At 40.6% G+C, this 20,043-nt stretch overlaps 1 protein-coding gene across 1 annotated transcript in view; it reads left to right on the forward strand.

Moving 5' to 3' along the window:
• MXD4 (MAX dimerization protein 4) overlaps positions 1-20,043 on the forward strand; it is a 63,741-nt gene that overhangs the window by 24,469 nt on the left and 19,229 nt on the right. Inside the window, exon 4 of the mRNA XM_061629793.1 lies at positions 2,912-3,026. Within this exon, the coding sequence (XP_061485777.1) occupies positions 2,912-3,026 (115 nt within the window). The remainder of the gene's footprint in view (positions 1-2,911; positions 3,027-20,043) is intronic.

Raw genomic sequence — 20,043 nt, forward strand, 5'->3', positions numbered from 1 at the left:
TGAGCATTACTTTACTTGCATGCAGGGCTGTGGAGTCGGTACGCCAAACCTTCAACTCCGACTCCTCTATTTTTCTACTGTCTGACTCCGACTCCACCCAAAATTGCTTCCAACTCCACAGCCCTGGAAAGGGCTGTAAATGTCTTTTTAAAATGGAAGCTCTCATAGGAGCATTTTTATCGCTGCCTGAATATGCGCTGATCTTGGCATCACAGCATTTGTCTTCATCTGGGTCCTGTGTCATACACTGACACGCAAAATGTTTTCCATCTTGAGTTATGGTGAAATGCTCAACTACAGCTGACTTCATGGGAAGCTTCTTTGACGTTTTGAATTTATATTTTTAAAATTTTGTCAATCAAAATTTATTTTGAAGTCGGAGTCGGTACATTTCTACCGACTCCACGACTCCGACTCCACAGCCCTGCTTGCATGGGATATTAAGGCATAGTTCAATAATTACTCCCCAGAAGCCGCCTACAACCTGGATGTCAAAATGTGTTGCAGTCAGTCTGTGCAAGCTCAACCCTGCAGCAGTCACGTGCATGCTTCTTTCGTACTAATTGGGCAGTAATAGCTCCCTACCTATTCCCTGTGTTCAATATATGTTACTTACTGCATCCTGATTGGATAAAATTCAAATCTGCCAGGCCATAGAGTCTAGATACCCTAAGAGAATACTCATATTTAAAAAATATTCTGCCTGGTGATGACATATGGGTGGGACCTGGCCATAGCACTGCTTTGTGATAGGCAGGGCTGTGCAAAGAGGTAGTTGGCCACAAATGGGAGAGTGACAAAGACATGTACAGGAGTCTCTGTAAGTGGAAACTGAAGGATATTGGTGTATGAGGGAAAGGAGAGGTGACTATGGCTTTGAGATTTGGGGTAATAGGTAGAGGGCCTCCCCAGTGAAGCCTACCCCAGTGAAGTCCACCTGGCACCTTCATTGACATATTTTCAATGCCAGGTAAAGACTTGTCTTTTTTCCCCAGGCGTTTTATAGAGTAAGATGATGATGTTTGCATTAGGGTGTTGCCAAATCTTTCTGTGCCTGTATGGGTGTGGTTGTTTTATTATTTTGCTTTGTGGTATGATACATTTATTTTGATATTTATCAGTATTTTCTTTTGGGTAACAAGCAACTAATAAATCTAATTAATAATACAATCTAGTATTTTCTCCCAGGGCCTTAACAAGCCTCCACTGACATCAGTCTAGGGACGGGGGGATCATTGCAAGCTCTTATTACAGCTTTGAAAGTGTTATGGAGGCTTACAGGCTGAATCTGGCTTATTCTTACACATGAGTCTGGGGCTTCAGTATGAATCCAGGGTGGTCTCAAAATGTGAGTATGGAGTCTTCTTAAAATAAGAAGAATCTAAAATTTAGATTCATTTGATCACTTGAGTTTTACAACTTTTCAGGGTCAAGTTAACAATAATTAACACTATTGAGACCAGAACGGCAAGTAGAACCACAGAAGAGAGCAGTCCAGGTCTACCGCCCAGTCAATCTGCACCAAAGGATGAGTGCACCCAATTAGCTAGCTAGGGGGAGTTCTGTTTCAAGAGGCTGGTTGGAGCCTTCCCTGCCCACAAATCTGGTCCTAAGAAAGCAGCCAGGTGTGTTGCTGCTCATGCTTAGATCCAGTGCTGGAAAGGAAGTGGAGCCCAACAAGTGACTACATTGGGATTTGGTGTAGGTGATAGTAGCTTTTAGTACGATTTAACTTGGGGAGAATTGTTGCATCAACTTTGTCCAGGTCTTTCTAGCCATTTAAGTTAACATAGCATAATGGCTTCATCCTCATTTGGCCTTTGTGGAAAGTAAAGTTCTTCAGTCATTGGGTGTACCTTTTCCATATTTGATTTTCAGATGTTTTGTGTACACTGACCAGCTCGTTTTTAATATTTTCACATTGTTGCCTCCTTATCATGCATTTAAGATTCTTCGTTCTTCTTGACTTCCAGTCTTCCCATTATGGTCCAAAATTAGGTTTTTAATGAAAATTAGGCAAAATAGTCCTTCTTTTGCAATTTTGATGTCTGATACAAAGTTTGTTATTACCTATAAAATCTCTTGCTATTTCTCTGTATATCTTTGTGTAGTTCTCAGATTGCATCAAACCCCTTTTCCATTCTTTACACCAGTGGTCTTCTCTAAAATCCTTTCTAGAGCCTGAAAGAGTTTTTCACTCTGCGTGGTAGTGATGGTATTATTAAATTTATCTCTTTCTCCAAGTTACAAGGTTCTCTTTCGTCTGTCTTCTCCTTCCCCTCTACCCCAAGTTATTCTCTGTAGTAGATTTGACTTAAAGATGGTGACTGGCCCAAGGTCTCCCAATGACTTCCGTTGCTGAATGGAGCTTTAAATTTAGGTGGTCTTGGTCCTAATCCACCATTCTTACCCAGAGCCCCATACTGCCTCCCTTGGTATGCAAACTGAATCTAGTCAAGTGTTGTTTTGTTTGTTTGGAACACTTTTACTCCATTCCTCTCAGATTAAATTGTTGAAAAAGTCTATTTGGCCCAGCTGCCACACTTTGGCAATATAATGACAGGTGCTGTCTCATGAAGTTTAAAAACAGAATATAAGATACTATGTGATTTCTAGTGCGTCTTCTACATTCTGTTAGCTGCCCTGGATAGCTAATGGGGGGAGCATATGTGAGTTAAAATAAGAGTACAATTATGAGAAAAACCTCCAAAAAATCACTGACTTGATGTGATGTCTCGACCTTTGTTTAACCTTTCTAAGGATTATGGTGGAGCATGGTGAGTTGTGTTTTGTTTATTCGAAGTTAGTATTGTGCAGAAATTCTGAAAGCAGACTAAATGTATATACTATCTATTACTCTCTAACAAATTATATTACACTGTAACAACACTGTGATTTTTAATAATTTCAGACGAGCTAAACTCCGGCTATATTTAGAAGAGTTAAAACAGCTTGTCCCTTTGGGAGCAGATAGCACTAGACACACCACACTCAGTCTGCTGAAAAGAGCCAAGATGCATATTAAGGTAAAAGAGAGTTTTGTTTTGTTTTTGTTTTACTTGAACAAGAATTCAAGCACTACGGGGGGCAGGTAAGAAGAATCAAACATTCTGCCTCTAAATCTGTCATCCTGCTTCAGGCAGTGGGATGATTCCATGATCTATTAGTTTACCCCAGCAAACGTAAAGTTCTGTTGGCACTGGTGTATCAGCCTACAATATCATTCTGTAGTGTTTTAACACTGCAGTGATGTAGAAGTGAGCAAGCTCCATCCTTTGGTGCCAATGTATCAAGTCTTAGTGTTAGTCAATAAATATTGTATTGTAGTTTTACTACGGGTCTCTTTCATCTCTGCTTACCGTATGAGATTAAATTTGAAACTGTTCAGTCATTGCACTATCCCAAAGTTATGGGGCCCTATGAAGAGAGACGGAAAGAACTGGGCATGTTTAGCCTGGAGAAGAGAAGACTGAGGGAATGATATGATACCACTCTTCAAGAACTTGAAAGGTTGTCACACAGAGGAGGGCCGGGATCTCTTCTCGATCATCCCAGAGTGCAGGACATGGAATAATGGGCTCAAGTTACAGGAAGCCAGATTTCTGCTGAACATCAGGAAAAACATCATAATTGCTAGAGCGGTACAACAATAATGCAAATTACCAAGGAGGTGGTGGGCTTTCCAACACTGGAGGCATTGAAGAGGCAACTGGACAACCACCTGTCAGGTGTGCTTTAATTTGGATTCCTGCATAGATTAGGGGGTTGAACTCGATGGTCTTGTAGGGCCTTTCCAACTCTACTCTTGTATTATTCTAGTGTGACATGAATGAGCCACGAGTATTGAGCTTCCTCCTTGCAGCCACACCAGAGGAGGGAAGGAGAGGCATAAAACTGGACTACAACCTGGGAGACTAGGGTTCCAATTCCCACACAGCCATGAAGCTCATGGGATGACCTTGGGGCAGTCATTGCCACTCAGCCTCAGAGGAAGGCAATGGTAAAACCACCTCTGAATACTGTTTACCATGAAAACCCTATTCATAGGGTCACCATAAGTTGGGATCGACTTGAAGGCAGTCCATTTCCAATTTCAATTAGGTCTCCAGTATGGAGCCATGGGCACCAAGCTACCCTCAGACGACCTCTGGGCACCCACCAAAGTCCCCTGCCCCTCACAATGTTCATTCTCATTTTTTAAATGAGCCATTGGTTATGGGTGCCTTTTTTGTTTGTGTTTTTTTCGAAGGGGTGTAGATGTTTTGCCTATTTGGAGGGGGAGGGAGGCATTCTGAGCACAGCCTTTTTTCTTTTTTTTTGTTTTTACTGTGACTTGGGTATTTTGTGGTGCCCACAACAGTTTTTTTTTTTGGATTTTAGATTTGCTCCTGAGCTCAAAGGTATGGGCTCTGATTTAGTATAATTTCCAGACATTCCCATTGGATCAAACATAAGAAAACATAATCTGGCAAGTTGGAATCTGACAAGTTCTTACGAAGTCCTGTTAAAAATTAATCTTTGTGTTAATCTTTGTGAATTCAAATTACTTTGTACTGGAACTTTAAAATAAGGCTAGCACACTTCTGCATTAATTGTGAGGGGGCAAGGGTAGGCAATTATATTTGGTGCTGAGGGAATAATGCTTTAATTGGTAGAACTTGGTGGTTGCTAGTAAAGTGTAATAGTAGCTAAACATGTCCAGACCTATAGCTATTCATTTGGCATGTATGTGCAGTGTAGCCATTTGATTGGAGTCTTACCTTTTTAGAATATCTTGATGAAAATTGGTATTCAGATTAATTTTTGGAACTTGTTTTTAAAAGTGCGAAGGACTTAATTTTCAAATCAAGGAAACTAAAACTATTCCTCGTTTTCAGAAAGAAATGAATAAGAAAACTCAAAATGGCTAATATGGTCAAATCCAAAACCCATGCAAGTTTAGTAAATGTAATATCGCCCTGTTTGTGCCATGAGCCTCTGCCTGGGGATGACAGAAATATGTTGATGGGGATAATACTCAAGATAGCATTGCAAATAAGGAAGGGGAAGATGATTCCCTTATGGGACTGAGTCCAGATGTGGACTGTCAGTCAGAATCTGGGCCTGAACAGAAGCCATCTTTCAAGGAAAATTTTATTGGACATTACACATCCTGTCCCTTTCTGGAGCAGTGTTCAAGCAAAAGTACTGTTGGTGAACATGTTTGTGTAAAAAGGGAAATAAACTTCCCCCAACTCCAAAGGGGTACAATTTGGATTTCAAATTACATTATTTCATTCATAAGTTTATTGGATACCTTCCAAATTAAATGGTATCTGAATTTGCTTGTTCCCCTCTTTTCTTTCCCGTTCCTTTGCCTTTTGTATCATGTTGCCTCATGTTACCTAAACTATAAACCATTATTTTAAGCTGTGAAGCACTTTGAGTGCATTTGCAGAAAGGTGATAGATAAATGTAATATATCAGTATTTAATTTTACTGTATCTTTCTAAATATTCATATTTTATTTATTCTAAAATGTGTATGCCACCAGCAACATGTCTCATGGTGGTTAAGAAATAAAAACATCTGTTTAGGTATGTGTATTAATTTTTAAGCAAAGGGACCTAAATAATAATAATAATATAAACTTTATTTCTACCCCGCCCTTTTTCCAATAGGACTCAGAGCAACTTACAACTAAAAACAACAGCATTAAAACATACAGAAATATACAATTAAAATAGAACTAAACTATGAGAAAAATTAAAAACCATAAAACATACATTAAAAACAGCGGACAATTTAAAATAATAAAATCATATACTGTAGTCACCAATCCTATGACATTTAATCTTGGTCGTTCTCTATCCCAAACACCCGTTGAAATAAAACAGTCTTTACTTGTCGCCGGAAAGACGGCAAGGAGGGAGCTAATTGCACCTCACTCGGAAGGGAGTTCCATAGCCTAGGGGCGGCCACCGAAAAGGCCCTATCTCGTGTCCGTGTGATATGTACTTGCGAAGGTGTGGGGAGCACAAGAAGGGCCTCACCTGAAGATCTCAAATCCCAGGCAGGTTCATGTAGGGAGATACGATCTGTCAAATAGCCTGGACCTGAGCCGTATGGGGCTTTGTAGGTCAAAACCAGCACTTTGAATTGTGACTGGAAACAAATTGGCAGCCAGTGGAGCTGTTGTAACAGGGGAGTTGTATGGTCCCTGTAACCAGCCCCGGTTAACACTCTGGCTGCAGCTCTTTGTACCAATTTAAGTTTCCGAACAGTCTTCAAAGCCAGCCCCACGTAGAGCGTGTTACAGTAGACTAAGCAGGATGTAACCAAGGCATGCATCACCCTAGTCAGATCAGGCAGCTCCAGGAACGGGCACAGCTGGCGCACCAGTTTTAATTGGGCAAAGGCGCTCCTGGATACAGCAGTAATTTGGGCCTCCAAATTCAAAGCTGAGTCCAAGAGTACACCCAAACTGCGAACCTGAGACTTCAGAGGGAGTGCAACCCCATCCAGCACCGGTTGAATCCCTATTCCCTGATCTGCCCTCCGACTGACCAGGAGTACCTCTGTTTTATCAGGATTTAATCTCAACTTGTTTGCCCTCATCCAGTCCATCACTGATGCCAGACACTGATTTAGGACCCGTACGGCTTCCTTGGCTTCAGGTGGAAAAGAGAAATAGAGTTGAGTGTCATCGGCATACTGATGGCACCGAACCCCAAAACCCTGGACAACCTCTCCCAGCGGTTTCATGTAGATGTTGAATAACATGGGGGACAAAACTGAACCCTGAGGGACCCCATAGGTCAATGGCCAGGGGGTCGAGCAGGAGTCCCCCAGTACCACCTTCTGGGTTCGGTCCTCCAGGAAGGACTGGAGCCACTGTAACACAGTGCCCCCAAGTCCCATCTCAGCAAGGCGGCCCAGAAGGATACCATGATCAATGGTATCGAAAGCCGCTGAGAGGTCCAGTAGAACCAACAGAGACACACTCCCCCTGTCCAGTTCTCTGCATAGGTCATCCACCAAGGCGACCAAAGCCGTCTCTGTCCCATAGCCAGGCCTGAAACCAGATTGAAATGGATCCAGATAATCCGTATCATCCAGGAATCTCTGGAGTTGGGCAACCACCACACACTCTATTATCTTGCTTAAAAATGGAATATTGGAGACTGGCCGGTAGTTGCCTAGTAAAGAGGGATCCAGGGAGGGCTTTTTCAGCAGTGGTCTTATAACTGCCTCCTTTAAGCATGATGGAATTCTGCCTTGTTGTAGAGAGGCATTAACTACTCCCCTGAGCCAATCGACCAGTCCCCCTCTGGTACTTCTAATGAGCCAGGAAGGGCAAGGGTCCAGTACACAAGTGGTGGCACGCGCCGCTCCAAGGATCTTGTCCACATCCTCGGGCAGAACAAGTTGAAAAGAATCCATTTTAATTGGACAAACAGGCACTAAAGTTACATCAGAGACTGTATCAATTTTAGCATCCAAGTCAGAGCGAATCTGAGCGACTTTGTCTGCAAAGTGCCGTGCAAATTCTTGACAGCGGTCTGCTGAGTGGTCAGAATTACCCTCACGGGGGCTGGAACTTAAAAGCCCCCTAACCACTCGAAACAGTTCCACTGGACGGCTCCCAGCAGACGCAATGGAGGCCGAGAAGAAAGATTTCTTCCTAGCCCATACTGCCTCAGAGTAGGCCTTCAAATAGGCTCTAGCCCGAGATCGATCAGCTTCGCTCCAAGTCTTCCGCCAATGTCGCTCTAGTCCCCGTCTGACACGTTTCATCACCACCAGCTCCTTGGAAAACCATGGAGCCGGTTTGGCTCCACTCCGAGAGAGGGGACGCTCAGGAGCGATCGTGTCCATCACCCTGGCCATTTCTCTATTCCAGAGGTCAACCAGGGTTTCAACAGGATCGCCTGCCAAGGTGACAGGAAAATTTCCAAGAGCCGTCAGGAAACCATCCGGATCCATCAGCCTCCTGGGACGGACCATTCTAATCGGTCCCCAACCCCTGCAGAAGTTCTGAGTCCCAGTGAGTCTAAACCCGAATATGGATATCTTTATTTTCTTTAATCAAGACATTCTAAAAACTAGTCCTTCAGTTACATAGTTGGCTTTAACGTTCCTTTTTTAGTCTAGGTATAATTTTTTTCCATTAACTCTCTCCTCAACCAAAGTTAGTTAATGTTTTAAGAAGCTTTGTTAGTGGGCATAGTATTTCATTTGCCAATTCATTTTTGATTACTTCTGCCTCATCTCCAAAATACTGTGCATATATGAGAACCTCTGCAATTGTTTCTGGAGTAATCAGGAACTATTTGTACAAGGGATGACCCTGCTCTCCTCTGGCACACTGTAGTGTGGAGTGGGTGGGTTGGTCTAAGGACATAAGAATTCTGGTGGATTAGACCAATGGCCAATTTATAGTCTAGAGATGTGAAGGTCCAGGGAAAAAATTGGGGAGAAATTGTTTTTTCCTCATTTTTTCAGAAGCCTTTTTTGTTTTGTTTTTCTGAAAAATTGAAAAAAAATGAAGAAAAAATGGATTATGGAATGTTTTATTTTAGCATGATGAATAAAATGTTTTATTGAATCTTGCCCCTCCCCTTTTTATGGGAATGGATGCTTTATGTCTGCTTGACACTGTGGAGGACTAGCGGAGACTTAAATAATTTTCTTTGTTATTAATGTTGATGGTTTCTTCTGTTTTTTTTAATTGTTTTTTGCCTACTCCTCATAAACTGACAAAATGAAAGAGGTTCCTTACAGTTCAGGAGCTTGTAGATCCATTTGTTACAAAAAAAGTAAAAATTTTAAAAAGTAAATTCAATTTGTAATAATTGTTTGAATAAAATGTACTTTTAATATACCAAATGTGATAATTTTTTTAAAATATATTTTTATTGAAACTTTAAACTTTTTACGAACAGAATAAATCCAGAATATTATTTACATGTTTTGTTATATACAAATTTTAAAACAAAAGCCATTATGGTAAATCAATCTGAAATAAAAAACAATAAATGACTATAAATAACTCAGGTCCATATTCTAACATCATATGGCTAACCTGATAAAACCTTATATTAAACAAACAAGCAACGAAACATTAAGACCAATTACCCCCTTATCACCCACCCTCCAGGCATAGCTGTGTTTAGTCTTAGGCATTCCATATATTGGCATAATATATCGGCGGGGCTATGTCCCCTTGAACTTGGTTAACATAAACTATGAACGGATACCAGATATCTACAAAGGTATTTGCTTGTGCGAGGCCCTGAGCTTGCTGTAATTTTGAGGTCAATTTCTCCATAATGGCCAGTATTTCAGGGTGGCCCCTTTCAAATCTCGCCAATGTTTGGCTATAGTGAGCCGGGCTGCCATAAAAAGGTGGCCTATTAATGGTTTACAATTTAAATCTTTATTTAAGTCTGTAAAAAAATTCATATTGCTAATTGTGGCATTTTTTCTATATTTTGTCCTGTAATTCGTTGAATCTCATCAAATATTAGGATCCAAAACATCTGTGCTGGAGCACATGACCACTACATATGATGGTACGTACCTAATTCCTCACAACCCCTCCAGCATTTGGGTAACTTTGGAAATTTGCACAGGGGTGGCATACCACCTATGCGCCACCTTCAGCATGGTTTCATGGACTTGATGAGAGGAAGTGGGCACCAATTGTTTATTCCAAAGTTGACTCCATTCCCCCTCATCAAGCCCGATCGACCAGTCGCCCTCCCACTGACTCTTAAGCCCTAACAAAGTTTTTTTCCCCAATTCTAATAGCATTGAATATAGCTCAGAGACAATTCCCCTTTGTTTTGGGTTGCCAAGATTATATTTTCGAAAGTAGATAAATTCAAAATAGCCTGAGTTTTAATTTTTGGACGGAGAAGAAAATCATGTATTTGTCTCCATTGTAGCCAAGGCACTTCTGTTTGACCCATTGCATGTCAGAATGATCTTTCTGTGATTGAAGTTTTGTTACGGAAAAAATCCCGAAGATAAAAGAAGCCATGTTCTTTCCATGTTTGCCAGTGTAGACTTCTGTTAGTATTGAAAAAATTTTGGTGGAAAACTAATGGAATTAGCGGTGATGTATCAGGTACATGTTTTCCATCTTTTTAGTAGTGCATTGGTAAGTGGGTTCTGCCCAGCAATCTGGAATATTTGTTTTTTAAAAGGTTGAAGAAGCCAAATTCCCAGCTTAATTTCTTGTATTGTCTTATTTTCTAATTGTGTCCAACTTCGTGATTTACTTCCCAATATTAAATGAATTATGTGGGATAATTGGTTACCTCCAAAATAAAGTTTCAGATTTGGAATTCACCAGCCTCCTTTCTTGGAATATCTGAATAACAATGATTGTGTAATCCTAGGCCTCCTTTTATTAAATATGAAATGTTCCAATTCCTTCTGCCAGATTTTTAACTGTTTATCAGGGACATATACTGATAATGCATAGAAAAGAAAGTTGAGCCATGGCAATATGTTCATTTTCACCGAGGCAATGCGAGCTGATAAGGAGAGGTTTCGTTTTTGCCATCTTTTTACATCTGCTTTTATATTATACCAGAGAGGTCTATAATTTGTCATAAATAATATATTATAATTTCTATGTAGTTGTATACCTAAATATCTCAACTGCCTTGGACATAAACGTACACCTAAGGCAGCCGAGAATTGTTTTTGTTGTATGGGTGGAATATTAAAGCACAGTGCCTCTGATTTACTTTTAGACCAGACACCTCCTCAAAGACCTGTAACTCTTGCTTGATATGTGGTGTTGCTTCCAGAGGACTGGAGATTAGTAGTGCAGTATTGTCTGCATAGAGACTTATTAAGTGCATGTTATTTTCAATTTGGACTCCTTTTATGTAAACATTATTCCGAAGGTGCAGAGCCGACAATTCCATAACTAAGAAAAAAGGCAGTGGTGAAAGGGGGCATCCTCGTTTGGTGCCTCTGAGGATATCAAATTGTGGTGAATTCATTCCATTAATTTTAATTTTGGATGTGGTGGGTGAATATATTTTATTTAATAACATTATAAATTTCTCATTGAATTGCATTGTTTGGGCTGTTTTGATCAAAAAGGGCCAGGACACACAATCAAACGCTTTAAATATATGCAAGGACAGGAATGCGAGGGGAGAATTGTTTATTTTACAATAATTGATCACATTTAAAATTTGCCTAATGGGGTCTGCAATTTGCCTATGAGGTATAAAGCCAGATTGATCAGGGTGAATCAAATTTGATACTACAAATTTTAACCCATTTGCTATAAATGTGGTGAATATTTTGTAATCTGTATTAAACAAGCTATGGGCCTATAGGAATCTACTGATAGAGGATCACGGAACGGTTTGGGGATAACTGTTATTCTTTATTCTGCCCAAGTATGGGGAAATGGATCTCCGTGTAATATAGCATTAAATAGGGATAATAATTTAGGGATTAGTATGCCTTTAAATCTTTTATAGAATTCATTGGTAAACCCATCTGGGCCTGGCTATTTATTGGTTTTAAGAGAGGAGAACACTGTTTTCAACTCATCTTCTGTAACATCAGCTGTGAGAGTTTCCCTCTCTGCCTCTGATAGAGTGTTTAATTTTGGATTTTGGAGGTAGGAATCAATGTCTTTAGGGTTGGTTTAAATGTTTCCTTGATTTCAGCCACAGAACAAGTCAGCTTGCTGTTTTCTTTTCGGATAGTAGATATGGAGTTATTTTTTCTTTTTGATTTAAGTCTATTCACCAGAAGACGGGAGCCTTTGCTGCCAAATTCATAGAATCTGTTTTGTATATAGCATATTAATCATAATTTTATTTGTGTCTATAAGATCTAATTCTTTACTTTTCGTATCTAATTGTTTATATACACGCTTTGAACCCGTTCTACTTAATTCCTGTAATAACTTCCTTATTTCTCTCTCCAATTGATCAATTTGTATTTTATTCCTAAGCTTCATTTCTTTAAGTTCTTTTATGCAGACCCCTCATCGACCATGGTATCCTTCTGGGCCGCCTTGCCGGGATGGGACTTGGGGGCACTGTGTTGCGGTGGCTCAGCTTCTTCCTGGAGGGACGAACCCAGAAGGTAGTCCTGGGGGATTCCTGTTCGACTCCTTGGCCGTTGACATATGAGGTCCCTCAGGGCTCAGTTTTGTCCCCCATGTTATTTAACATCTACATGAAACTGCTGGGTGAGGTTGTCTGGGGGTTTGGGGTTCGGTGTCATCAGTATGCGGATGACACCCAACTCTATTTCTCCTTCCCACCTAAAGCCAAGGAAGCTGTCCTGGTCCTGAACCGGTGCCTGGCATCAGTGATGGACTGGATGAGGGCGAACAAATTGAAATTAAATCCAGACAAGACAGAGGTGCTCCTGGTTAGTCGAAAGGCAAATCAGGGAATAGGGATTCAGCCTGTGCTGGATGGGGTTACACTCCCCCTGAAGACACAGGTTCGCAGTTTGGGTGTGGTCCTGGACTCAGCTTTGAACTTGGAGGCCCAGGTCTCTGCAGTGGCCAGGAGTGCTTTTGCCCAGCTAAGACTGGTGCGCCAGCTGCACCCGTTCCTGGAGACTCCTGATTTGACTATAGTGATGCATGCCTTAGTTACACCCCGTTTAGATTACTGTAACGTGCTCTATGTGGGGCTGCCTTTGAAGACTGCTCGGAAACTTAAACTGGTACAAAGAGCTGCAGCCACAGTGCTAACTGGGGCTGGTTACAGCGACCATACAACCCCCTCGTTACGACAGCTCCACTGGCTGCCAGTTTGTTTCCGGTCACAATTCAAAGTGCTGGTTTTGACCTATAAAGCTCTATACGGCCTAGGTCCAGGATATTTGTCAGACCGTATCTCCCCATTTGAGCCTGCCCGGGCATTGAGATCCTCAGGAGAGGCCCTTCTCTCAGTCCCAACACCTTCGCAAGCGCGATTGGTGGGGACGTGAGATAGGGCCTTCTCGGTGGCTGCCCCCAGGTTCTGGGACTCTCTTCCTAGGGAAGCACGAATGGCCCCTTCCTTGCTATCTTTCCGTCGGCAGGCAAAGACTTTTTTATTCCAACAGGCTTTTGGACTAGAAGATGTTTAAGATAGGGCCTCATAAGGTCTGTTGTATTGTTCTATGGTCCTATTCTTAATGTTTTAAATTGTCTTAGTATCTTATTTATTTATTTATTTATTTATTTATGTATTTATTTATTTATTAAACTTATATACCGCCCCATAGCCGAAGCTCTCTGGGCAGTGCACAAGACCATAAGTGTATGTTTCATGGTTTTAATGTCACGAATAGTTTAATTCTATTTTAATTGTATATTTTTGCATGTTTTTTACCTATGTGTAGTTTTTATTTGTAAGCCGCCCTGAGTTCCAGTTTTGGAAAAAGGGCGGGGTAAAAATAAAGATTCATTCATTCACTCACTCTTACTACTGCCTTCATCGCTTCCCATTGTATTTTTAAGAGCATCCCAGGTGTATCATTTTCTTTGAAATAGTTTACAAGAGTTTCCTGTAACTTGGGAAGTTTGTGTAGTTGAAAGGAGAGGATTTAGTTTCCAGTCAAAATCTCTATAATCTCTTGTATTTTTGTCTGCAAGGTGGCTATGACAGGGGCATGATCCGTGATTCTGATTAATCCTATTGCGGTGTCATGAAAGGCATGAAGCAATGCCTTTGTGATTAGGATGCCATCTAGCCTAGATGTGTATGAGTTACATGAGAGTAATATGTGAAATTATGGTCATTTGAATGGAGTGTGGACCAAGTGTCTTTTAAATCATACTTATGTATGAGATCCATGAACTGTTGTCCCATACATTAGTCTTTCTTTTCATTTGTTGCTTTGAAGATGATCCCTGTCTCACTTTAGGTGAGAATAATCCCTTAAGATTTATATTGAAATCCCCTCCCAATATTAGATTACCTAACTGGAACTTCTTAAGTTTGTATAATACCCTTGATAGGAATTTTAATTGGCCTTTATTGGGCACATACAGTGTTCCAAATGTGTAATAATCTTTACCATTCAATAAACCAGCCACAAATAAATAACGTCCTGTGGGGTCTTTCCAAATTTTCTGAGTTACAAATGGAAATGCTGTTTGAAAAATTATTGCCACCCCTCTGGCTTTAGAGGAACCTGGTGCTATAAATTGGTTGCCAAACTATTTATGATTGAGTAATGGTTCAGAACATTTTGGTTTGTGTACCTCTTGTAAAACAGTGCCAGCAGGGGACATGCGCTTTACATAAACACAACACAACAAATCTTTATTTGCTTATGGCCATAGGCCGTTGCAACATAAAACAGTATAATGATACAGTAAAACATTTGTTCTAAAAGTACATTTAAGAAGGATATATAGAGCAACAATTTATTTACACTGCGAAATAACATATCTTTCTCTAATCTTTCTGGCGGCAAAAGCAAAGTTTGCCACCGCAATAGTGATTTGGTTATTACTATCCGATAAAAGAGCGATTATCAATTCATTTGAGGAAAGACCACTGGCGTAACAAGGGAGGGGAAACAAAAACTTTTCTCTAGGATGGGAATAAAGAGGGCACAGTAACATATAATGGACTAGGTCCTCAGGGACCTTACATCCAAAGATACAAAAGCGATTTGGAAATGGAACTCCCTTGTATCGTCCTTCCAAGACAGCAGAAGGCATGGCTTGGAACCTCAGCTCCGTAAAAGCTTTACGTAAAGGTGCACGGGTCAAGGTAGTGAAGTAATGTGGAGAAACATGCGCTTTACATAGTATGTCATCTTTTTCCTTTTTATTACATTGCCAAGGCCTTTTACTTTAGTGTCGCCAATGTTAAACCTTGTCTGTTATCTGTCATGAGCAAACTTCATTTACACATTCTACCAGTGTGTGTACTAAAATTAGAATGGAATATTTTAAATGCCATGCCTGCACCCTCCCCATTTTTCCATTTATTATTACTATTTAAAAAGATTGTAACAGAACTATAAACCTACTTATAAAACTGTAGGAACATTGATCTGATCCTGCAGGCACTGGTATAATTACCAGAGCTGCGCCCTTGCCCGCGGGCTCAGGATCTGGACTTAGATCTAATATGCTGAAAGCACATATTAAATTAAGGGAATAGGCCATCGAAAAAAGAAAAAATGCAATACAAAACTACTATTTTTCCCCTACTACTGTCTCCCTCCCCGGGAGAAAATGCCCCCAAAGAAAAAACTTTGGAGGTAGATATTAAATTATAATGGATCAAATCCCCTATATCTACATACGTATCTCCTCTCTCTAATATTAAAACCTTCTAATAAAACAACATTGCCCCTTGTTATGTATGGATACTGAAGTGAGCAGTGGTGTCCTTAAAAAAATATCAGGAGTCTTTGCAGGAATTCGGTTTGGGTTGCCTATCTTTCTCAGCTTCCAAAGGCATTTGGCGCTTCCAGGAAGGTTTCCCTGGCTTGGATTTCTGCCATCTGTTCTGAGGATCTCGTTGGTCCACTTCTTCTCCTTCTTCAACTGAAGGATTGTCTAACTCTACCGGGCAGTCTACATTGCAGGCTTGGAGTAATCTGATGGCTTCTCTTGGCGTCACTGCGAATATAGTCTGGCCATTATACGATGTTATGAGACGGAAAGGAAATCCCCATCGGTAGCAGATTCCTGCCTTCTGAAGTAGCATAGTAAATGGACATAATTCTCTTATTCTTCTTAAAGTTTCAGGGCAAAGGTCCTGCAGAACCATGACAGGGCGTTCTTCAAATAATAATTCCTTAGCTTTTCTGATTTCAAGTAGCAGTTCTTTTTTCGCATAGCATGTGAAGCAAACAGTAATATGGCATGGAGGGGCTTTTTCTTTAGGCTTATCTGCCAGCATTCTGTGTGCTCTCTCCAGGTCATTGGATGTTATCTCAAAGTCAGGAAGGGCTGTTGTAAGCCACACCACAAGGAAGGATGCCATGGAGGGCGAGTATTCCTCCGCACCTTCTTTAATCCCTCTAAATTTCAAGTTGGACCGTCTACTTCGGTTCTGCAGGTCCTCCAAGTGATTCTTAAGAATTTTATTTTCACGTTTTAATTTCAATATGTCCTTTGAATTCTGCATGCCAATATCCAGGGCCTCTGATGCAGTAGTAGTAATTTCCCTCAGCTGCGAGTTTAAAGCTTCCAGTTTATCATCAATGGGTTTTACTGCTGCTGTCCAACCTCCTTCTAATTTCTTTTCCAATATTCGCAGTTGTGAGGCTAGTTCGTCTTTGAAGCTAGGTGAGTTGTGGCCTGAATCCGCCATTGAAGCACGTGTGAGTTTATGTTGCCCAGGGGCGATGTTGTCCAATGCAGGCCTCTTTGTGGAGCTCGGACAATCCACCTCAATCGGTCGAAAATAATCCTCCAGGAGTCCTTTCGACTTAGAAAGGGAGGGGAGTATTCCCCAGAGTAAGGCAGGAGGAAATTGAGTGTTTGAGTTAAATAATGTGTGTAGAGAGGGTGTTGAATCCTGGGGAGGAGCAGAGCAAAGGGATTATGCAGCCATCTTGTGACTTTATGAAGTCACGCCCCCAAAGGTGATAATTTTATGCCAGACCAACTTGTACATAATTACATTTGGTGTTTCTGAAGTAAGAAAGTGACTTTCAATCTGTAAATAGTGCTAATATTGGATTTTTTCAATTTTTCTGAAAAATTTTTTTTTCTGGGGGGAAATAAAAAAAACCGTTTTTTTCCATGGCTTCAAAATTTCTGGAAATTTTACATCTCTATCTAGTCTTGCTTCCCACAGAGGCCAACCAGATGTTCATGGAAAGGCCGTAAGTGGGGCATGAGGGCAATAGCTCTCTCTTGCTGCTGTTTACCAGTAACCTTGGTGATGTCATGGGGCAGACCCTGGAAGATTTCAAAAAGCATGATACATCAACCACAATTGCTTGGAGCATGCCATTCAAACAAAAACATTTCTCTGACTGGAAATTAAGATAGAAACCTTAGCTAAAAGAGGGTGTTACCAGTCCAGCTGAAGTGACGGAATCATTCCTTCTCACCTGCTAAGGGAGCCTGGGTAGGGAACATTTAATCTAGCCTACTTGCTTTTGGCAAGAAGGGTTTAAGAGTCCACAGGCCATGCCAGTCGCCAAAAGGCCATTGTAGGAAGAAGGGCACCTAGTGTTGTGGAGATGTTGGATAGGAGCACTTAGGAGTAAACACTTACTTATAGGAACCTTAGTCCCTTAGTAAGGCAGAAAACTCAGCATCCCACAACCAGTCAGGGTTCCTAGCCAAAAACTCAAACTGAAAAAAACTGGCAGCCAGTCAGCCAAAGTCACAGAAATCCCCATACCGCACAACCTGACCTGGGGGCTGCAGTTAGTGCAGAATGCTGTGGCATGATTGCTGACATGAGTGAGACCCTGTCACCACATAATACCTCTGCTCTGAAATCTTTGCTGGTTGCCAATTTGCTACCAGACCAAGTTCAAGGTGTGCTTTCTGTGGTACGAGTGCCACATAGTACTTATTCTGCTCTTGTAAGAAATTAATTGCTCTATAGTGGCTGCATCTACCGTTTGGAACTCCCTGCCTATAGACATTAGGCAGGCACTTTCATTGTACCCTTTTCAGCACCTGCTAAAAACATTTTTGTTTAGGCAAGCCTACCCAGGCATATAGAAGCTATTATTATTTATTTTATCTGTTTTAGTTAGTTATATTATTTTGTTAGTTTTATTATTTTAAATAGTTCAAATCATTAGTATCTCTTAGCAGAACTGGAAAAAAGTTTATTTGCAATTGTTATGTGTCTTCAAGTCTACTTCAACTTTCAGCGACCCTATGAATCAGCAATATCCAACAGCATCTGTCATGAGCCACCATGTTCAGATCTTGTGAGTTCAGGTCTGTGGCTTCCTTTATGGAATCAATCCATCTCTTGTTTGGCCTTCCTCTTTTTCTACTCCCTTCTGTTTTTCCCAGCATTATTGTCTTTTCTAGTCAATCATGTCTTCTCATTATGTGTCCGAAGTATGATAACCTCAGTTTCATAATTTTAGCTTCTAATGGTAGTTCTGGTTTAATTTGTTCTAACACCAAATTATTTATCTTTTTCACAGTCCATGGTATGTGCAAAGCTCTCGTCCAACACCACATTTCAAATGAGTTGATTTTTCTCTTATCTGCTTTTTTCACTGTCCAACTTTCACATCCATACATAGAGATTGGAAATACCATGGTCTGAATGATCCTGACTTTAGTGTTCAGTGATACATCTTTACATTTGAGGACCTTTTCTAGTTTTCTCACAGCTGCCCACCCCAGTCTAAATCCAGCTTGGACGTCTGGCATTTCTCGCTCCATATATGGTAAGAGCCTTTGTTGTAGAATCTTGAGTATTACTTGCATGGGATATTAAGGCAATAGTTTGATAATTACTGCATTCCCTGGAGTCCCCTTTCTTTGGAATTGGGATGTATGTTGAACGCTTCCAGTCTGTGTGGGCCATTGTTTCGTTTTCCATATTTCTTGACAATTTTTGTCAAAATTTGGACTGATTCAGTCTCAGTAGCTTGTAGCAATTCTATTGGTATGCCATCTGTTCCTGGTGATTTGTTTTTTCCAAGTGTTTTAAGAGCAACTTTCACCCCACATTCTAAAATTTCTGGTTCTTCATCATACAGTTCCTCCATGAATGAATCTGTCATCCTGGCATTTCTTTTATAGAGTTCTGCAGTGTATTGCTTCCATCTTCCTTTTATTTCATCTCGGCCAGTTAATGTGTTCCCCTGTTGGTTATTCAACATCCCTACTCTTCATTTTAGATCTCCCTTTCATTTCTCTAATCTTTTGGAATAGGGCTCTTGTTCTACCCTTTTTGTTGTCCTCTTCTATTTCTATACAATAACTATTGTAGTAGTTCTCTTTGTCCCTACGTATTAGTTGCTGTATAGTTGCATTTAGGGTTCTGGCTGTGTTTCTGTCTCCTTTTGCTTTTGCTTTCCTTCTCTCTTTAACCATGTTAAGAGTTTCTTCCATCATCCATTGAGATCTTTCTCTCATTTTAACTAGAGGTATTGTCATTTTGCATTCTTCCCTGATAATGTCTCTGACTTCACGCCATAGTTCTTCTGGTTCTCTGTCAGCTAAGTTTAAAGCCTCAAACCTGTTCCTTATTTGATCTTTATATGCTTCTGGGATGTTATTTAAATTGTATTTTGGCATTATGAGTGCTTTGTTGGTCTTCTTTAGCTTTACTCTGATTTTCGATATGACCAGTTCATGATCTGTACCGCAGTCTGCTCCTGGTCTTGTTTTCGCATAAAGTATGGAACTTCTCCATCTTCTGCTACCAATTATTTAATCAATTAGATTCCTATATTGACCATTTGGTGATGTCAATGTGTACAGTTGTCTTTTCGGTTGCCCGAAAAATGTGTTCACAAGAAGCAAATTATTGGCTTCACAGAATCCAATGTCTTTCTCCTGCTTCATTTCTGTCTCCTAAGCTCCATTTCCCCACAATTCCTAGTTCTTCTCTGTTCCCTACTTTTGCATTTCAGTCTCCCATGATTATCAGCACATCTTGTTTTGGTGTATGATCAATTTCTTCCTGTACATCTGCATAAAAGCTCCAATTCCTCTTCTTCTGTGTTTGCTGTTGGAGCATAGACTTGGATGATGGTTATGTTAATAGGTTTCCAGCTTAATCTCATTGATATAACTCGCTCAGACCTTGTGTTGTGGCTCTTAATTGCTTTTGCTATGTCACTTCTCACTATAAAAGCAACCCTATTTCTTCATTTCCTGCATAAAATGTTTGTAGTTGCCTGGTTGAAAATGTCCCATTCCCGTCCATTTTAATTCACTCACGCCAAGTATTGTAATGTTGATATGTTCAATTTCTTGCTTGACAATTTCTTACTTTCCCTGGTTCATGCTTCTCACATTCCATGTTCCTATTGTGTGCATTGTACAACTCTGTAGGTGGAGCCAGAAAACGGGGGAAGGAAGAAGAAGCTCCCTCCCTACGATCCACGGCAGCT

The sequence above is a fragment of the Rhineura floridana genome, chromosome 5, assembly GCF_030035675.1.
Source record: "Rhineura floridana isolate rRhiFlo1 chromosome 5, rRhiFlo1.hap2, whole genome shotgun sequence".
Classification (NCBI taxonomy): domain Eukaryota; kingdom Metazoa; phylum Chordata; class Lepidosauria; order Squamata; family Rhineuridae; genus Rhineura; species Rhineura floridana.